The sequence below is a fragment of the Alosa pseudoharengus genome, unplaced genomic scaffold (assembly GCF_046254945.1).
Source record: "Alosa pseudoharengus isolate Yale_2024_CS ecotype anadromous, Long Island Sound unplaced genomic scaffold, YU_APseudo_1.1 YU_APseudo_1.1_scf_17, whole genome shotgun sequence".
NCBI classification, from domain to species: Eukaryota; Metazoa; Chordata; class Actinopteri; order Clupeiformes; family Clupeidae; genus Alosa; species Alosa pseudoharengus.
In genome coordinates this window covers 21096476-21111475 of record NW_027468640.1, presented here as the reverse complement: position 1 = coordinate 21111475, position 15000 = coordinate 21096476, and the positions used below count along the sequence as shown (strand labels likewise).

The 15000-nt window shown below is 42.8% G+C and overlaps 1 protein-coding gene across 1 annotated transcript in view; it reads left to right on the top strand.

Moving 5' to 3' along the window:
• actn3b (actinin alpha 3b) overlaps positions 1–15000 on the top strand; it is a 41088-nt gene that overhangs the window by 18889 nt on the left and 7199 nt on the right. Inside the window, exons 2-14 of the mRNA XM_076288898.1 lie at positions 845–959; positions 2053–2172; positions 2632–2718; positions 4558–4645; positions 5250–5328; positions 6655–6736; positions 7280–7365; positions 7638–7730; positions 8276–8506; positions 10467–10614; positions 11353–11503; positions 12515–12623; positions 13115–13255. Coding sequence (XP_076145013.1) covers positions 845–959; positions 2053–2172; positions 2632–2718; positions 4558–4645; positions 5250–5328; positions 6655–6736; positions 7280–7365; positions 7638–7730; positions 8276–8506; positions 10467–10614; positions 11353–11503; positions 12515–12623; positions 13115–13255 — 1530 coding nt within the window. The remainder of the gene's footprint in view (positions 1–844; positions 960–2052; positions 2173–2631; positions 2719–4557; positions 4646–5249; positions 5329–6654; positions 6737–7279; positions 7366–7637; positions 7731–8275; positions 8507–10466; positions 10615–11352; positions 11504–12514; positions 12624–13114; positions 13256–15000) is intronic.

Here is a 15000-nt window from a genome sequence, read left to right as displayed (position 1 = left end):
CCCTGTCAGGACTTATTTTCCCAATAGTGACCGGCATTCTATACATTATCCCTTACTCATTGAATTGAACATGGAATTTTAGAATCTTACATTGTCTCTCTCTGTGCAAGTCACTACTCTTCTCCCCAATGCTCATATGTATGAATCTCTCTGTGCCATTGTCAGGTTTTAAGATGACTGTTGAAATAAATAAATAAATAAATAAAATAAAATAAATAGCTTTTAGATATTTGGAAGGACACTCAGGGAGTGCAGACCTCTGCCAAGCCGAATAGTCCATGTCCAATCCAATCATGCTTTTTAAAAAAATGATCCTGGATCTGCCCCCTTGATCCAGATCTGCTCCAAAATGTAATAGGTTCCACTTCTCCAACAAGTTTAATGAAAATCAACCGCACAGTATTTTCACAATCTGTTTAATCTTCATAATGCTGACACACAGACAGACAAGCAAGCAAGCCAAGAAACCACAATCAAAACATAACCTCTTTGGCAGAGGTAATATTGAATGATGATCAATGGCCAAAGTAGAAGAGACTCTCTCTCTCTCTCTCACACACACACACACACTACATTTACCATGGTCTTTTTTCTTCTCCCTTTCTAAAAGGTATATTTCTACCTCTTGGTGGTGCTGTTTGCCTCACAAAGCGTCTATGTGTTTCATATTTTTGTGTCTGAGGGAACATAAGACTATAAAACTAATGATGTCTTTCCCTTTTCCCCTTTTCTTTCTGTTCTCTTTTGCTTCCCATCTCTCTCTCTCTCTCTCCCTCTCTTCTTTTCATTCTTTTTTCTTGCATTCTTTTCTTCCCCCCTCTCTCCTCCCCCCTCTCTCTCTCAGACATTCACAGCATGGTGTAACTCCCATCTGCGTAAGGCTGGCACGCAGATTGAGAACATCGAGGAGGACTTCAGAAATGGCCTCAAGCTTATGCTGCTCTTGGAGGTCATCTCAGGTAGCCATGGCAACACATGACTTTTCGGGTGGGGGTGGGGGGGTGTCCACTCACAGAACTTGCAAACTTCAACTTACTTTAACTTTAACTTACTGGTTCAATGTACTTCAGGCTTTCATACAAAGTAAAGGTTAATCTTACTACATGGCCATCCAGCTCAGAATGCAGATGCTGGAATTTGGGTTCTATGTGGTCTCTGTGGTCTGTGTCTTGCATGACAAGGGCAAGGTTCCGCAGTCGCCTGACCGCTCTTGTTATTTATAAATTGCTTGGTTGGTAAAACGTCAGCAACTCAGACATAGTAACTCTGCTCGCAAGAAAGACATTTCGAATTTGTCCCTTTTTCCGTGTACAGGGGGATTTGTGTGTGTTTTTTGAAATTAGAAAAACCTAATTTCAAAAAACATGCAAGCATCAGCCATTTTGCCAATTAGAAATTCATCACACAGACATCCCATAACCCAGAGCAGAGACAGAATGATGTCTTCGAAGCTGGGTCAAAGCTGTAATAGCGCTTGTAAGCAGTCTGGGTATACAATGCCGAAATCTTGTCGAGAATGAAATCCCAGCAGCTGTACTGTCCTGTACTGTGGACCAGAGAGAAAGCGCCCAATCCCTCCTGGGTCAGCTGCCTCGCTCTGATCCTGTTTAGCTAGTCCATTTGACACCCAGCCCAGGGATTATCCCCAAAAGACCATGTTCCTCTTCTTTCATAATCACTAGGCCACAGAGGCTACTCACACTCACACTAATGGTCGGGTCACTATCTCTCGTCTGTGGTGAGGTTAAGTGGTTATGGTATTACAGTGCAGCTGTTATGGATGAAGTTGCTGTGTGTGTGTGTGTGAGTGTGTGTGTGTGTGTGTGTGTGTGTGTGTGTGTGAGTGTGTGTGTGTGTGTGTGTGTGTGTGTGTGTGTGCGTGTGTGTGCGTGTGTGTGTGTGTGTGTTGCCCACATTGGCCAGACGCTACTTTCACTAAACATTTATTTGAACACTTGATATTCGGTAATGCTGAGCCCCAAGAAATGCATTGCAGGATGTAGAATTACTTCACATCCTGCACTATGTTCAAATTGAGTTTGTGTGTCCCAGGTGAGAGACTGCCCAAGCCTGACAAGGGTAAGATGCGCTTCCACAAGATCGCCAATGTCAACAAAGCTCTGGACTACATCTGCAGCAAGGGGGTTAAACTGGTGTCCATTGGTGCTGAGGGTGAGTGTGTGTGTGTGTGTGTGTGTGTGTGTGTGTGTTCTTGTGCATGTCTGTTTCTATTTGTTGTTTTTTTTCCTGTTATTTGAAACTGATTGAAATGGAGTGGTGAAAACAATACAATGGAATACAGTTCACCAGCACCACAAACTGCAGCCTCGAAAATGAACCCATTGAACTTGATACTGATTTATTTACCTTTATAAAGCAAGATTTATTGCAGAACTACTGCATGTGAGTACTTATATGATATTCAATATGTGTGTACACAAGGCTAAGGATGCAAGTGTTTGTGTCTGCATTGTGTATGTCTGGGGTAGAGAGTTATCAAGACAGAGTAGCTATGAAGGCCTTGGCGATGGCAGGATGTTTATTTCCGTCAAAGCAATGCATGCTGGTCCAGATGACCTTGGTTGCCATGGTTTCCAATCAAACCCATGCCTGCACTCTGTGTTCCCATAGAAATTGTGGACGGAAATGTGAAGATGACCCTGGGTATGATCTGGACAATCATTCTGCGTTTCGCCATCCAGGACATCTCTGTGGAGGGTACACACACACACACACACACACACACATATACATACACACACACACACACACACACACATATACATACACACACACACACACATACACACACACACACACACACACACGCACGCACGCACGCACACACACACACACACATACACACACACACACGCACGCACGCACACACACACACACACACACATATACACACACACACACAGGGTGCGATTTGTAGGGGGGGATGGTGAGGATTTCCTCCCCTCTGGTTTTCCTATCCCTACCTCTGCTAAATTATTTTTATCGTCGGGGGGGACAACATTTATCCCACCCTGCCCCTCATATTGATTAATGCTACTTCATATAAGTAAAGCGCTGCAACGTGAGAACAGTCTAGTAGGCTAGCCTACATAATAATCTGACATCAGAAACGCACCTTCACCGTCAGCACTGATGCTGCTGACACAGTGGCTGCGTGATAACTTAATTTGGCCTTGATCGTGCAGGACATTTCAGAATGTCGAGTGTGTAATCCATCATAAATGGCTAGGTTCAATGGAAAAGTTAGCTGGACAAATGAAAGAAAACGAGAAGGATTCAGTGAAGCATAATAATGTTTTAGAACCTTCAAAATTAGAAAACTGATGCAACTGAGATGGAGGACAACTGCGCGTAGAGTAGAACGTAGGCCTATTGTCCGAAGGAACTTACATTAAATGGAGATATTTGCTGAATGTCACAAAAAGTGTTACAGAAATTGCTTGGCATCGATTATTCAATGGCTCTCTACCGAAACACCTCTAGTTTGCGTAGGGACGAACGAGAAAGCACTCGTTTGATAAATCAGCCAGTAGTAGACAAATAACTTTTAGAAATAATCTGTACTGCAAAAACGAATGTTGGTGGGTATTTAAACTATCTAGCGGGTGTTTTAACAGCTGCAAGAAATATAGAAGCTTCATGGTCTTTATGATCTGGTTCGTAAATTATTTTCATAAAAAAAGTTGCCCTATAACTTTACTCTCCAAACTCTTCACTGCACTGCAATTAACTGACAGTATGATAGGCTATTTATTTTCTGTAGGCTACAATAAACACATTTATTTTTTCAACTTTTGCAATATTACGCACTTGGCTACTGAACGCAAATCAGCAGGAGAGAGAATGCACGTAGCCTATCAGTGTGTAGCGCATTGTGTAGGCTATTTGGTTACCAACTAACACTGTTAGCCAATTCACTAACTTAAGACTTCAGTGCCATCATATACAACGTTTTTTTACACAACAAACACAGAAAGGATGTTGGCAGCAAAAGTAGAGAAGTCATTTCAGATGGGGCAAGAACAAGGTGAATTTGTATGCTTGTCAAAACGTAGTCCTACCCTGCATTAGAGGAGCTGATCATCATACCAAGCACACTCGCTGTTTAAAGTCAAACACCACGGTAAACTAAAACTAAAATGTTACAAAGGTGGCAAAAATAATATAGGGTATTATTAGCCATGACATTACTAGGCTATGAATCGTTCGTTCATTTTTTTTTTTTTTTTTGGGGGGGGGGGGGGTTACAAACTTATTTTAAAATCATCCCCCCCTCTGGTTTTTACACAAATCGCACCCTGCACACACACACACACGCACGCACGCACGCACGCAATTTACTATTAGAAAAAACATATATCTTTCAAGCACTTAACACACGAGCACATGCAATTACACATACAGACATAATATATTGCACACAGACATAAACCATAAACATATGTACACTGTAAGGAATGTTAAATGTGTGTGTGTGTGTGTGTGTGTGTGTGTGTGTGTGTGTGTGTGTGTGTGTGTGTTTTCTGTCCCCCACAGAGACCTCTGCCAAAGAGGGTCTCCTTCTGTGGTGCCAGAGGAAGACTGCCCCCTACAGGAATGTCAATGTACAGAACTTCCACATCAGGTATAGCATACAGTACACACACACACATATATATAAATATATATATATACTCATACACATGTACACAAATATAATCACATATGCACACGTTCACACCCCCTCACACACGCACAAACATATGCACATGCACACATATGTACACAGAAAATCATTTTTCTTTTGATTTTCTGTAAAAGGTTTCCTTTTGATTTCCTTGAACTCTTGTTCATTTCCTGATCACCATATCTATCTTGTGTTTCTCTTTTCTCTCGTCTCTTTTCTGTCCTGTTCCTTTTCTTTGCTTTCTTCCCTCTTCCCAATCTCACCCGCCAACTTTGCCACTTTGCTCTTTTTCCCTCCTGTCCATGTTTCCTCCTCTGCTCTTCTATCCTTACCTTGTCACCATCCCACCTCCCCTCTTCTCTTTTCTACATTTTTTCTACATCTGTCCTCATGTCTTTTCTACCCACCCTCTCCTCTCCTCCTCACCTCTCCTCTCCTTTCCCCCTCACCCCTCCTCTCGTCTACTCTCCTTCTCACCCCTCCTCTCTATTCCTCTTCTCCCTGGTTCCTCTCCCCCTCTCCTCCTCTCATCTGCTCCCTCGTTCCTCTCCTCCGTCTCCAGTTGGAAGGATGGTCTGGCTCTGTGTGCCCTCATCCACAGGCACAGACCTGACCTCATTGACTACTCCAAACTGAGAAAGGTGCTCATCTCTCTCTCCTCCCCACCATTCCTCTCTCTCTACCTTTCTATCTCCTCTCCTCTCTATCTATCTATCTATCTATCTATCTATCTATCTATCTGTCTGTCTTTCTGTCTGTATGTCTGTCTGTCTACACTGTAAACCTGAACATTCAAACTAATTTATCAAAATATTTAATAAAGCCGATAACCTTATTTTATCTTATAATTATTTACTCCATCAATTTAACCTAAAACAAATATTTGATTTGACTACCAGTAACTGAACTATTACATTTAAGGTGACTCACATTTTTTCAATATGCGTCTCCACAATGGTTACCCTGACTATACTGCATTTACCAGAATTCATCAACATTTAACTACCAGCACATGTCATCATCATAAAGATACGACTCATGCTAACATTGCATTAGCATTTTAGTGCAGCCAATACTGTCAAATGCACACCCTGACAACAATATTTGATTAGTTCAAAGTTTTTTAGGAAAGAATCATTGGAGTCAATTCTTCAGTATGGCACGCATAACTGAGTTATATTAACTGAGATCTTTTGTTTAGGTTGACTGTGAGTGTTTGATCCACCTATGGTGGGAATAAAGCATACATGTCCAAACACTAGACACATTTTCCAAATTATATTGATACTTTGTAATTCAACTTGAAGTATAGCGAACAACTGTCGACAACAGTCATGTTTGATTACATGTATTTTATGTTGTTGCAAAGGATCGTGGGAATCTAAGTAACACTCAAACAGTTGAGTTGTCTTTTAAACTAGTATTTTTGAGTTTTAAAAAATCGTAATTATGAGTTACTGTCAGTTTTCAAAGATCAAGTTATTTTAAATCATTAATCATTTGAGTTCGGATGTACAGTGAATCTGTCTGTCTCTTTCTCTCCCACACGCTCAGTGACGCTCAATTTTTTCTCTCTTCATCTGTCGCTTTTTCTCTTGTCTTTGGTTCCCTGCTCTTAGATTTATGCGCATCCTCGCCCACACACACCTCACTCTAGTTGAGAAACGCTGTGCTGATGAGTCCGATGGATTCCATTTCAAGCACTCAACCACTTATGAGTTTTTGTTTGGAATAATAAATCACCAGTTGGTTGAAACTTTTGCATAAAATAAACAGTTAAGCAGTTCGATTTCTATATGAACTTTGGGCCTGTACCCTGTACTTGATTTACATTAATAACTGACTACTTTTCAACTGGGCCTTCTGTTAATAATTACAAGATTTATATTAATGGCAAATAACAAATAGTGTAAAAATCTGCTGTAATTGCACTATTTAACAGTCTGTCTCCCTGACCCTGCCTCTAGGATGACCCCATTGGAAACCTGAACACTGCCTTTGAGGTCGCTGAGAAGTATCTGGACATCCCCAAGATGTTGGACGCTGAGGGTGAGTCTGCTTTAAGAATGACAGGAGAGGGCTTGGTGCCAATTTTAATTGAGTATGTATGTGTGGTGTGGCATATAAATAATGCAAATGCCAGTGTCAATCTTGTTGCACATTAAATTAGGTACATAATGGCCATTCTGCATTCTAGAATGCAGTCTTACAGGGAGGCTACTCTGGGCACATAACTGAAGCATTACATTCCATTCGGGTTGCATCTGCTGCAACAATCCATGTACACTGTAATCAATGGAACTTGCTAGACCAGACGTGATAGTGGCGCGTACATTCGAAAAAAAATAGAGCAGTCTTTCTAAAGCGATTTTTACTTTCTGTAAACGGAGCGCTTCAGTTGCAGACCTGGTGTAGGTCGAGTGTTAGTGTTGGAAGAGATATAGGCCAAATATGGTCTGTATCTATTCCTGCCACCCATTAAAGACTTATCCCAATGTTTGCGTTGACTTTTCTTGTTTCTTCATCTTCCTATCTTCCTGTGTCTCTCCATCTCTCTCTCTCTCTCTCTCTCTCTCTCTCTCTGTCATAAAGATATTGTGAACACCCCCAAACCTGATGAGAAGGCTATTATGACCTATGTGTCCTGCTTCTACCATGCTTTTGCTGGTGCTGAGCAGGTGAGCTGTGTGTGGTGTGTCTGTGTGGTAAATGTCAATTGTACTGCTCAATCTTTAGGTTGGAGTGAAAACAAATATGAAATACTGCCCTAATTAAAAAGCCAGCAATCCTACCGCAACACAGCTGAGGTTAATACACTACATACATCACTGTAATGACTATTGACTTATTCTCTCCTTCTTGTTTTTCTCTCTCCCTGCCTGTATGTCTGTGTGTATGTCTTCCTGTCTATTTCCTTGTCTGTCTGTCCATCTGTCTGTCTCTTCCTCAGGCTGAGACTGCAGCCAACAGGATCTGTAAGGTTCTGGCTGTGAACCAGGAGAATGAGAGACTCATGGAGGAGTATGAGAAACTGGCCAGTGAGGTGAGTGGGTGTACCTCCCAAAGGGCCTCCTCAGCGAGCTGCGCCCTGAAGCCCAGTCCAAGGCCTCCTGAGCGAGCTCCGTCATGAAGCCGTCTGTGTTGACTACTCCAAAACAGCTCCCTTTAGTCTGCCATGTATCATTTAATGTGATGTTAATACTGTGCTATATTTAATTACAAGTACTGTAATACAGTTAATGCTCAGTAAACACAGAGAAACTTCACAGTGCAATACATCATCACAATTTTTGACCATGTTTTCTTTCTCTTTCTTCTCCCCTCCCTGTACCTTGATTCTTCTCTTACATTATACCTGAATCTCTCCACCCTATCCTTCTCTCTCCCTCTTTCTCTCTATCCCTCTCCCCCCTCTCTCGCTGTTCCCCTCCCTCCACCACTCACTCTTCATGCCTCTCTTTCCATCACTCTCTCCATCCCTCTCTTTCTCCCTCCACATCTCTCACTCTCTCTCCATCCCTCTCTTTCCCCCCTTTTTCCACCCCCTTCCATCCCTCCCTCTCTCTCTCACTCTCTCTCCTCTCTCAGCTGCTGGAGTGGATCCGCCGCACCATCCCCTGGCTGGAGAACCGCGTGGCTGAGCAGACCATGCGTGCCATGCAGCAGAAGCTGGAGGACTTCCGCGACTACCGCCGCGTGCACAAGCCACCCCGCGTGCAGGAGAAGTGCCAGCTGGAGATCAACTTCAACACGCTGCAGACCAAGCTGCGCCTCAGCAACCGCCCCGCCTTCATGCCCTCCGAGGGCAAGATGGTGTCGGTGAGTGGACACACGTCCGGCATGAACAAAACCACAAGGCAAACTAGGCCACAGGACACACTGGTACGATTGGTGCTGACATGCTGGACACCCACCTACAATGGCACCGAATATGCCAAAGTAACCTGCCCACTTTGATGCCCTCTTAGGGCAAGATGGTCAGTGAGTGGACACACGTACTGCTTTAACTAAGCAGCAAAACACATTGACATGAGTGCCGCGCGGTGGTTTGTAGACGCCTACCTAAAATTGCACTGAATATGCCTGAGTAACCAGCCCACCTTGATGGCCACTGAGGGCTAGATGGTGTCACTGAGTGGAGATACAGTATGTCTGTAGATAGTGGAGATAGGCCATGAAGCAGCCTGGTGCACATAGCACATGCTGGTGTGTAGACGCCTACATAGTATGGCACCAAATATGCCTGAGTAACCGGCCCGCCTTCATGTCCTCTGAGAGCGAGGCGGCATAATATATTGGCACGGCAGTGCCCAAGAGCGCAAAGTGCCCATAAACATGATGCCAGTTCCACTTCTCGTGGGCACCCACTTGAGTCCAGAGAATTATTTCACTGCATTGCATCAGCAGCAGAGCAGTGAACATGCACTCATCCTGTCAGTGGAAGAGCACAAAGCACATGTCATGTGCAGGACTTGTGGTCTTCGGAGCCCTGATATAGACAGATATGCAGACACAATGCTTAAACACAAAGCTGGAAACACAAAGCCAGAAAACTGTCTGTCTCAAAGCCAGAAAACACTCTCAAAGTGGATATTTTTTTAAATGCCACTTGAAAACTGTGAATGTAATCAAAGGAAACTTCATCAAAATTCTGCTTAAAGCCCTAGAGCTAAGTGTAAAGTGCAATGAAAATCTAAAATTGCCTGCTGTTGACAGTATTTATACCAAATCCAGCATCCTTGTGATTCTCTAAGTGGATGTTTTTTGCACATACAAATGAGGCTATAATAACAAGAAATGGCTTCAAAAAAATTTGCAGAATACCCCAGGGCTAAGAAGTAGTACAGCAAAGGTCTGCAAGTAGTGTGCTTCTGATTCACTTAGCTCGATTAGTAATTCTGCCCTGAGGGATCAAAATTTAGGTAATTGAGGTGCAAGACTGATGAAAACTAGCTTTCAGGGGAGCACTCTCTCCCTCTGACACACACTCACTCAGCCGGTGCTTCAGTGTCTGTGAGGGTGTTAAAATGGCCTCCTCGTTGTCTGTGGCGTGTGGGCACATGAATATCATTCTCATATCATTTATGTCTTTTTGTGTGGTGCTTGAGTGTACACGTCTTTCCTCTGTCTATGCTGTAGATTGTAGGACATTTGCTTACGTCTGTGTTAATGTCGGACATTACAAACAGCTGCTAACTCTTATTTGTTCTGTGGGTGTTACAAACAGCTGTCTGTCATGTAGCTTTAGGGTATTGCTAACATTGCTAACTTGTTGTGTGGGTGAAAGATACTGTTAACTAACTCCTGTGTTCTGTGCGTATAGGACAAGGTTAAATGCTCTCTGTCCTGTAGCTGTAGGACATTGCTAATGCCTGTGGGACATTGCTATCTCCTGTCTGTCTTGTGGCTGTTGGACATTGCTAACCGCTCTCTGTCCTGTAACTGTAAGACATTGCTAATGCCTATAGTACATGGCTGACTCCTGTCTGTCCTGTGGTTGTCGGACATTGCTAACACCTGTAGGAATTTGCTAACACCAGTCTGTACTGTGGCTGTAGGACATTGCTAACTCCTGGATGTGGCTAACCTCTGTCTATCCTTTGGCTGTTGGACGTTGCTAACTCCTGTCTGTACTGTGTCTATATTACTTTGCTAACTCTTGTCTGTTCTGCAGTTGTAGGACATTGCTAATGCCTGTCTATCCTGTTACTGTAGGACATTGCTAACACCGGTCTCTGGTTGTAGGACATTGCTAACACCTGTCTGCATATGATTGTAGGACATTGCTAACGCCTGGAAGGGCCTGGAACAGGTGGAGAAGGGCTATGAAGAGTGGCTCCTCACCGAGATCCGCCGCTTGGAAAGACTCGACCACCTGGCTGAGAAGTTCAAGCAGAAGTGCTCCCTCCATGAGAGCTGGACTGGAGGTACTGTAAAGAGCACAATGCAACATCACCATACACTATTGGCAGAGTAGTTACAACCAATCAGGAGCTTGTTTAGTTGTGTGTGTGCTTGTGCCTAGAGAAAGGTTTAGCACACGCTGGTAAATCAAGGCCTGTGAACCCCAGGTGCAGGCTGGTTTATGAAAGATTGATGCTGTGTTCTGATATGTATGGTCAGGTTGTTAATTATACATGAACACACTCTATTGGGAACACTTTGAAACTCTTGTATAATTGAACACAGGCACCTGCAGTAGTAAATGATAAGAGTGCCACCAGTCTCGAGTATTTTATGGAGATAATAACAGTCTCTCATACCTTTCATTGATTATTTCCCTTCTTTTTTCTTTCTTTGGCTTTCATATTGTCAGTATTTTGCACATACTGAATTTTCCACCACTATTTGAACCAATTTTACCCCATTTTATCTCTAGTTTTCGTGTGATTGTCCTTGCATTATTATATGGTACCAGGATTCACAAAGGGAAACCCAGTTATTGGCTTTGGTCAGCTCATGCTGTAGTTCATAACAGCTTTGGTTGAAATTGAATTCTGTCTCTTATTCTATTTCTCTGTCCGTCTCTCCATCTTACCTCTTATCAACTCTCCACCTTCATCTCTTTCTCTCTCTTTATCCTGTTTTCCCTCTCCCTATCCCTCTCTCTCATTCTCTCTCTATCTCATTATCTCTCTCTCTCTTTCTCTTTTTCCATCCCTCAGGTAAGGAGGACCTGCTCTCCCAGAAGGACTATGAGTCGGCATCTCTGATGGAGATCCGCGCTCTGATGAGGAAGCACGAGGCCTTTGAGAGTGACCTGGCCGCCCACCAGGACCGTGTGGAGCAGATCGCCGCCATTGCCCAGGAGCTCAAGTAAGAGACAGAGGGAGGGAGAGGGAGGGAGGGAGAGGGAGAGCAAAGGACAGGGAGGAGGAAGGGATCTCAAGTAAGAGAGGGAAGAAACTGAGAGAGCTTAGAAGCTCATTAAGAGGGAGAGCGAGAGTGAGAGACAAAGACACAAAAAGAGTCGGAGAGTGAGAGAGAGAGAGAGAGAGAAAGAGAGGGAGAGAGAGAGGGATGAAACTGGGAGGAAGCTAGAGAGGAAATTAGAAAGACAGAAGCATGGTGACGTATAGAAGAACAGAATGTGGAAAGAGATAAGTAACCTAGACCACCCACTAGGACCACACATTTACTGTATATCAACAGAGAGAGAGAGAGAGAGAGAGAGAGAGAGAGAGAGAGAGAGAGAGAGAGAGAGAGAGAAGGTAAGAGATAGAGATGAAGAGAGGAGATGAGAGAGAGATTGTGAATGTATAAGAGACCCAAGAGCAGAGTTTGGCCACCCACTCAGACCCACATGAAACAGACAGACTTTAGGCATCGGCATAAAGCACAGAGGAAAGAGAGTGGGTGGCAGAGAGAGGAGGGAGGAGGGAAGAAAGGAGAAAGAGGGAGTGAGGTAGGGAGGGGAGCAGGGTAGGGAGGTATAGAACAGAAGGTAGGTAAGGGAGGGTGACCTGAGCAAACCACAGGACCATATGGAGCAGACAGCAGTTATCACTTAATTCAAAGAGATGACAGGAAAAAACAAACAAGTCGGATAGGAAAGAGAAGGATGTATATTGAGAGAGAGAGACAGAGAGAAACATGCAAAACGACAGGAAAGAGATGAGCGACTGATCCGGCTCTGTGCCTGCAAGCAGTAAAACAATGAGAAAGAAAAGAGGCTTATCTGCCCATACTTATACTTACCATGCACTTCTTTCTTCTTTAAAGCTTCAGGTACCAAAGATTAAGATTGGGATCAGTTGTAATGCCTGTGTGTGTGTGTGTGTGTGTGTGTTTGTGTGTGTGTGTGTGTGTGTGTCTATGCCCGCCTAGTGAGCTGGACTACCACGATGCTTCCACAGTAAATGCCCGCTGCCAGGCTATCTGTGACCAGTGGGACAACCTGGGCACTCTGACCCAGAAGAGGAGGGACTCTCTGGAGGTACTCCACACAAATTTGATTTATTTCTTTTGAGACAGACTGCCCGCTCTGCTGTTTGCAAGTGATCAAATCAGATTTGTGGATCTTTATCCATCAATCGTTTTCCTGGTCTGGATGTGCTCTTGTATAGTAATCATGATCCCATGATTCCCGTGCCATCCCATGGCACTTCATGACACAGAGAAAGAGAATTCCAGTGAAAAGTCCAACCTTGAATGGGAGCAAATTTATTCTGACTAAAATTACTGCCTCATAAAGAATTAGATATTTTTAATATAGTGTTTTGTTAATGTTTGGTTCAAATCTCAATGAATGCAATGTCATCGAGAATCGCTAACTGTAACTGTACTTTTTTATACCTCTTTATACTTAACTTTACCAAATAAAATACTGTACATACATATGGAAGGGGCTGCAAATGACTGGTTTGTGCACTCTCCTGCATATGAGGGCAGGTTTTCTGAAGTTCTCGCTCTCCATGCCCCTTGTAGCGTGTGGAGAAGTTGTGGGAGACCATTGACCAGCTGTACCTGGAGTTCGCCAAGAGGGCGGCACCCTTCAACAACTGGATGGATGGAGCTATGGAGGATCTGCAGGATATGTTCATCGTGCACAGCATTGAGGAGATTCAGGTGTGTGTGTGTGTGTGTGTGTGTGTGTGTGTGTGTGTGTGTGTGTGTGTGTGTGTGTGTGTGTGTGTATTACTGTATATGTTCAATGAGAATGAGTGAGTGAGCCTCTGATGTGACATTTTCACGTTATGGATGTTACGTGTCTGAACCAGTCCTCCACAAACTACATAAAACACATACTTAAGTAGTGAATCTTGATATGAAACAATTGAAATAGTAATTATGAAAATAATAGCAATGAAATTGCATCCTCAGTGCCCACTAAGATCCAGAGGAAGAATCAGGACAAGTAATTTAAAATATAAAAAAAATATATGATTTTTATTTTCTTTCCCGTCATTAATTTTTGTCAATGATTCCCAGGTTACTGAAACACCAGGGAACATGAAAGTTGGTGGACACTTTACCATTACATTTTCCAATACAATAAAGAGTTTTATATTAAAATAACTTTTTCTTAGTTTTACATTGGTTGTACCACCTGACCATGTAAACTGAACAAGTCTAACTATGACAGATAGATAGATGGATAGATAGATAGATAGATAGATAGAAAGATAGATACTTTATTGATCCCCAGGGGAAATTCAAGGAAGAAATTCAATGAAGAGAAAGTAGCTATTTTTATCAATATTTGAAAGAGATTTACAAACCTTTCACTCATCACAAAGGTCAGTTGGGGTCCTCTTGATAATGTAATTGTTTACTCTTTTCCCCTTATCAATTCCAAATAAACCTTCTATGAATGCAGTTGTACCACCCTGACATTTCAGATATGCAAATTTCCGGACACAAGTTTTTTTCAATTTTCCAAACAAGCTATTCCCAACAAGCTATTAAACTAGTGAACTTTGTTTATTTGAAAGGTCTATTTTTAAAATGATGCACCCATATTTATTTATAATTTACTTACCTTTAAAATGTTATATTTAATACTTTTCACATTAATTAATTTGCTCGGACGGTTGCGCCACCTGACATTTTGAGGGTTTGAGATGTCAAAACATACAATATATATAGTTTTTATGATAAACAGAAACCATAACAAATTATACAGGTTTTATAGAATAAAATGTAATGGACTCGGAATCTGCATGTCACGTCATTGACCCAAACACATACACACAGGCAAGCATACACACACACACAAACACAGCACAAACACACAAATGCACACACATGAACACTCACTTACACACAGGCACGCATACACAAGTGCGCATGCACGCACACACACACACACACACACACACACACACACACACACACACATAAACACTCACACATGCACACTCATTTACATGCACATGAGTTGCAAGAGTAGGAGATGGAGACAAATTGGCGAACGTGATTTATTTTTGAGAGAATGTGCAGGACTGAGCGGCGGTCATATTTTGTACCGCTATGCGGTACATCTAGTTTATTGCTGCCGTTACTCGTGTTACACAGTGGGTATTAGCTACAGAAGATCTGACACTTTAAATGCTGGCACATCGTATTGTAAACCTGTAAATAGTAGAGCTTCACATTTCAAATTGTATAACAGACGCAAACGGCAGGCTGGACACATCTGCAACAGGAGGTTGCTACGTTAATTCCACCTGCAAAGTCAGCCGTCCTCACCAGCTAACACGATAATCCAGTTACTGTACAACAACAGTATAACAATTACGGGAAAATAATCGCTCAGATTTTTGTTATTAGGCCACACGAAAATAGGCTGTCAATCACTGAAGGTATTGTAA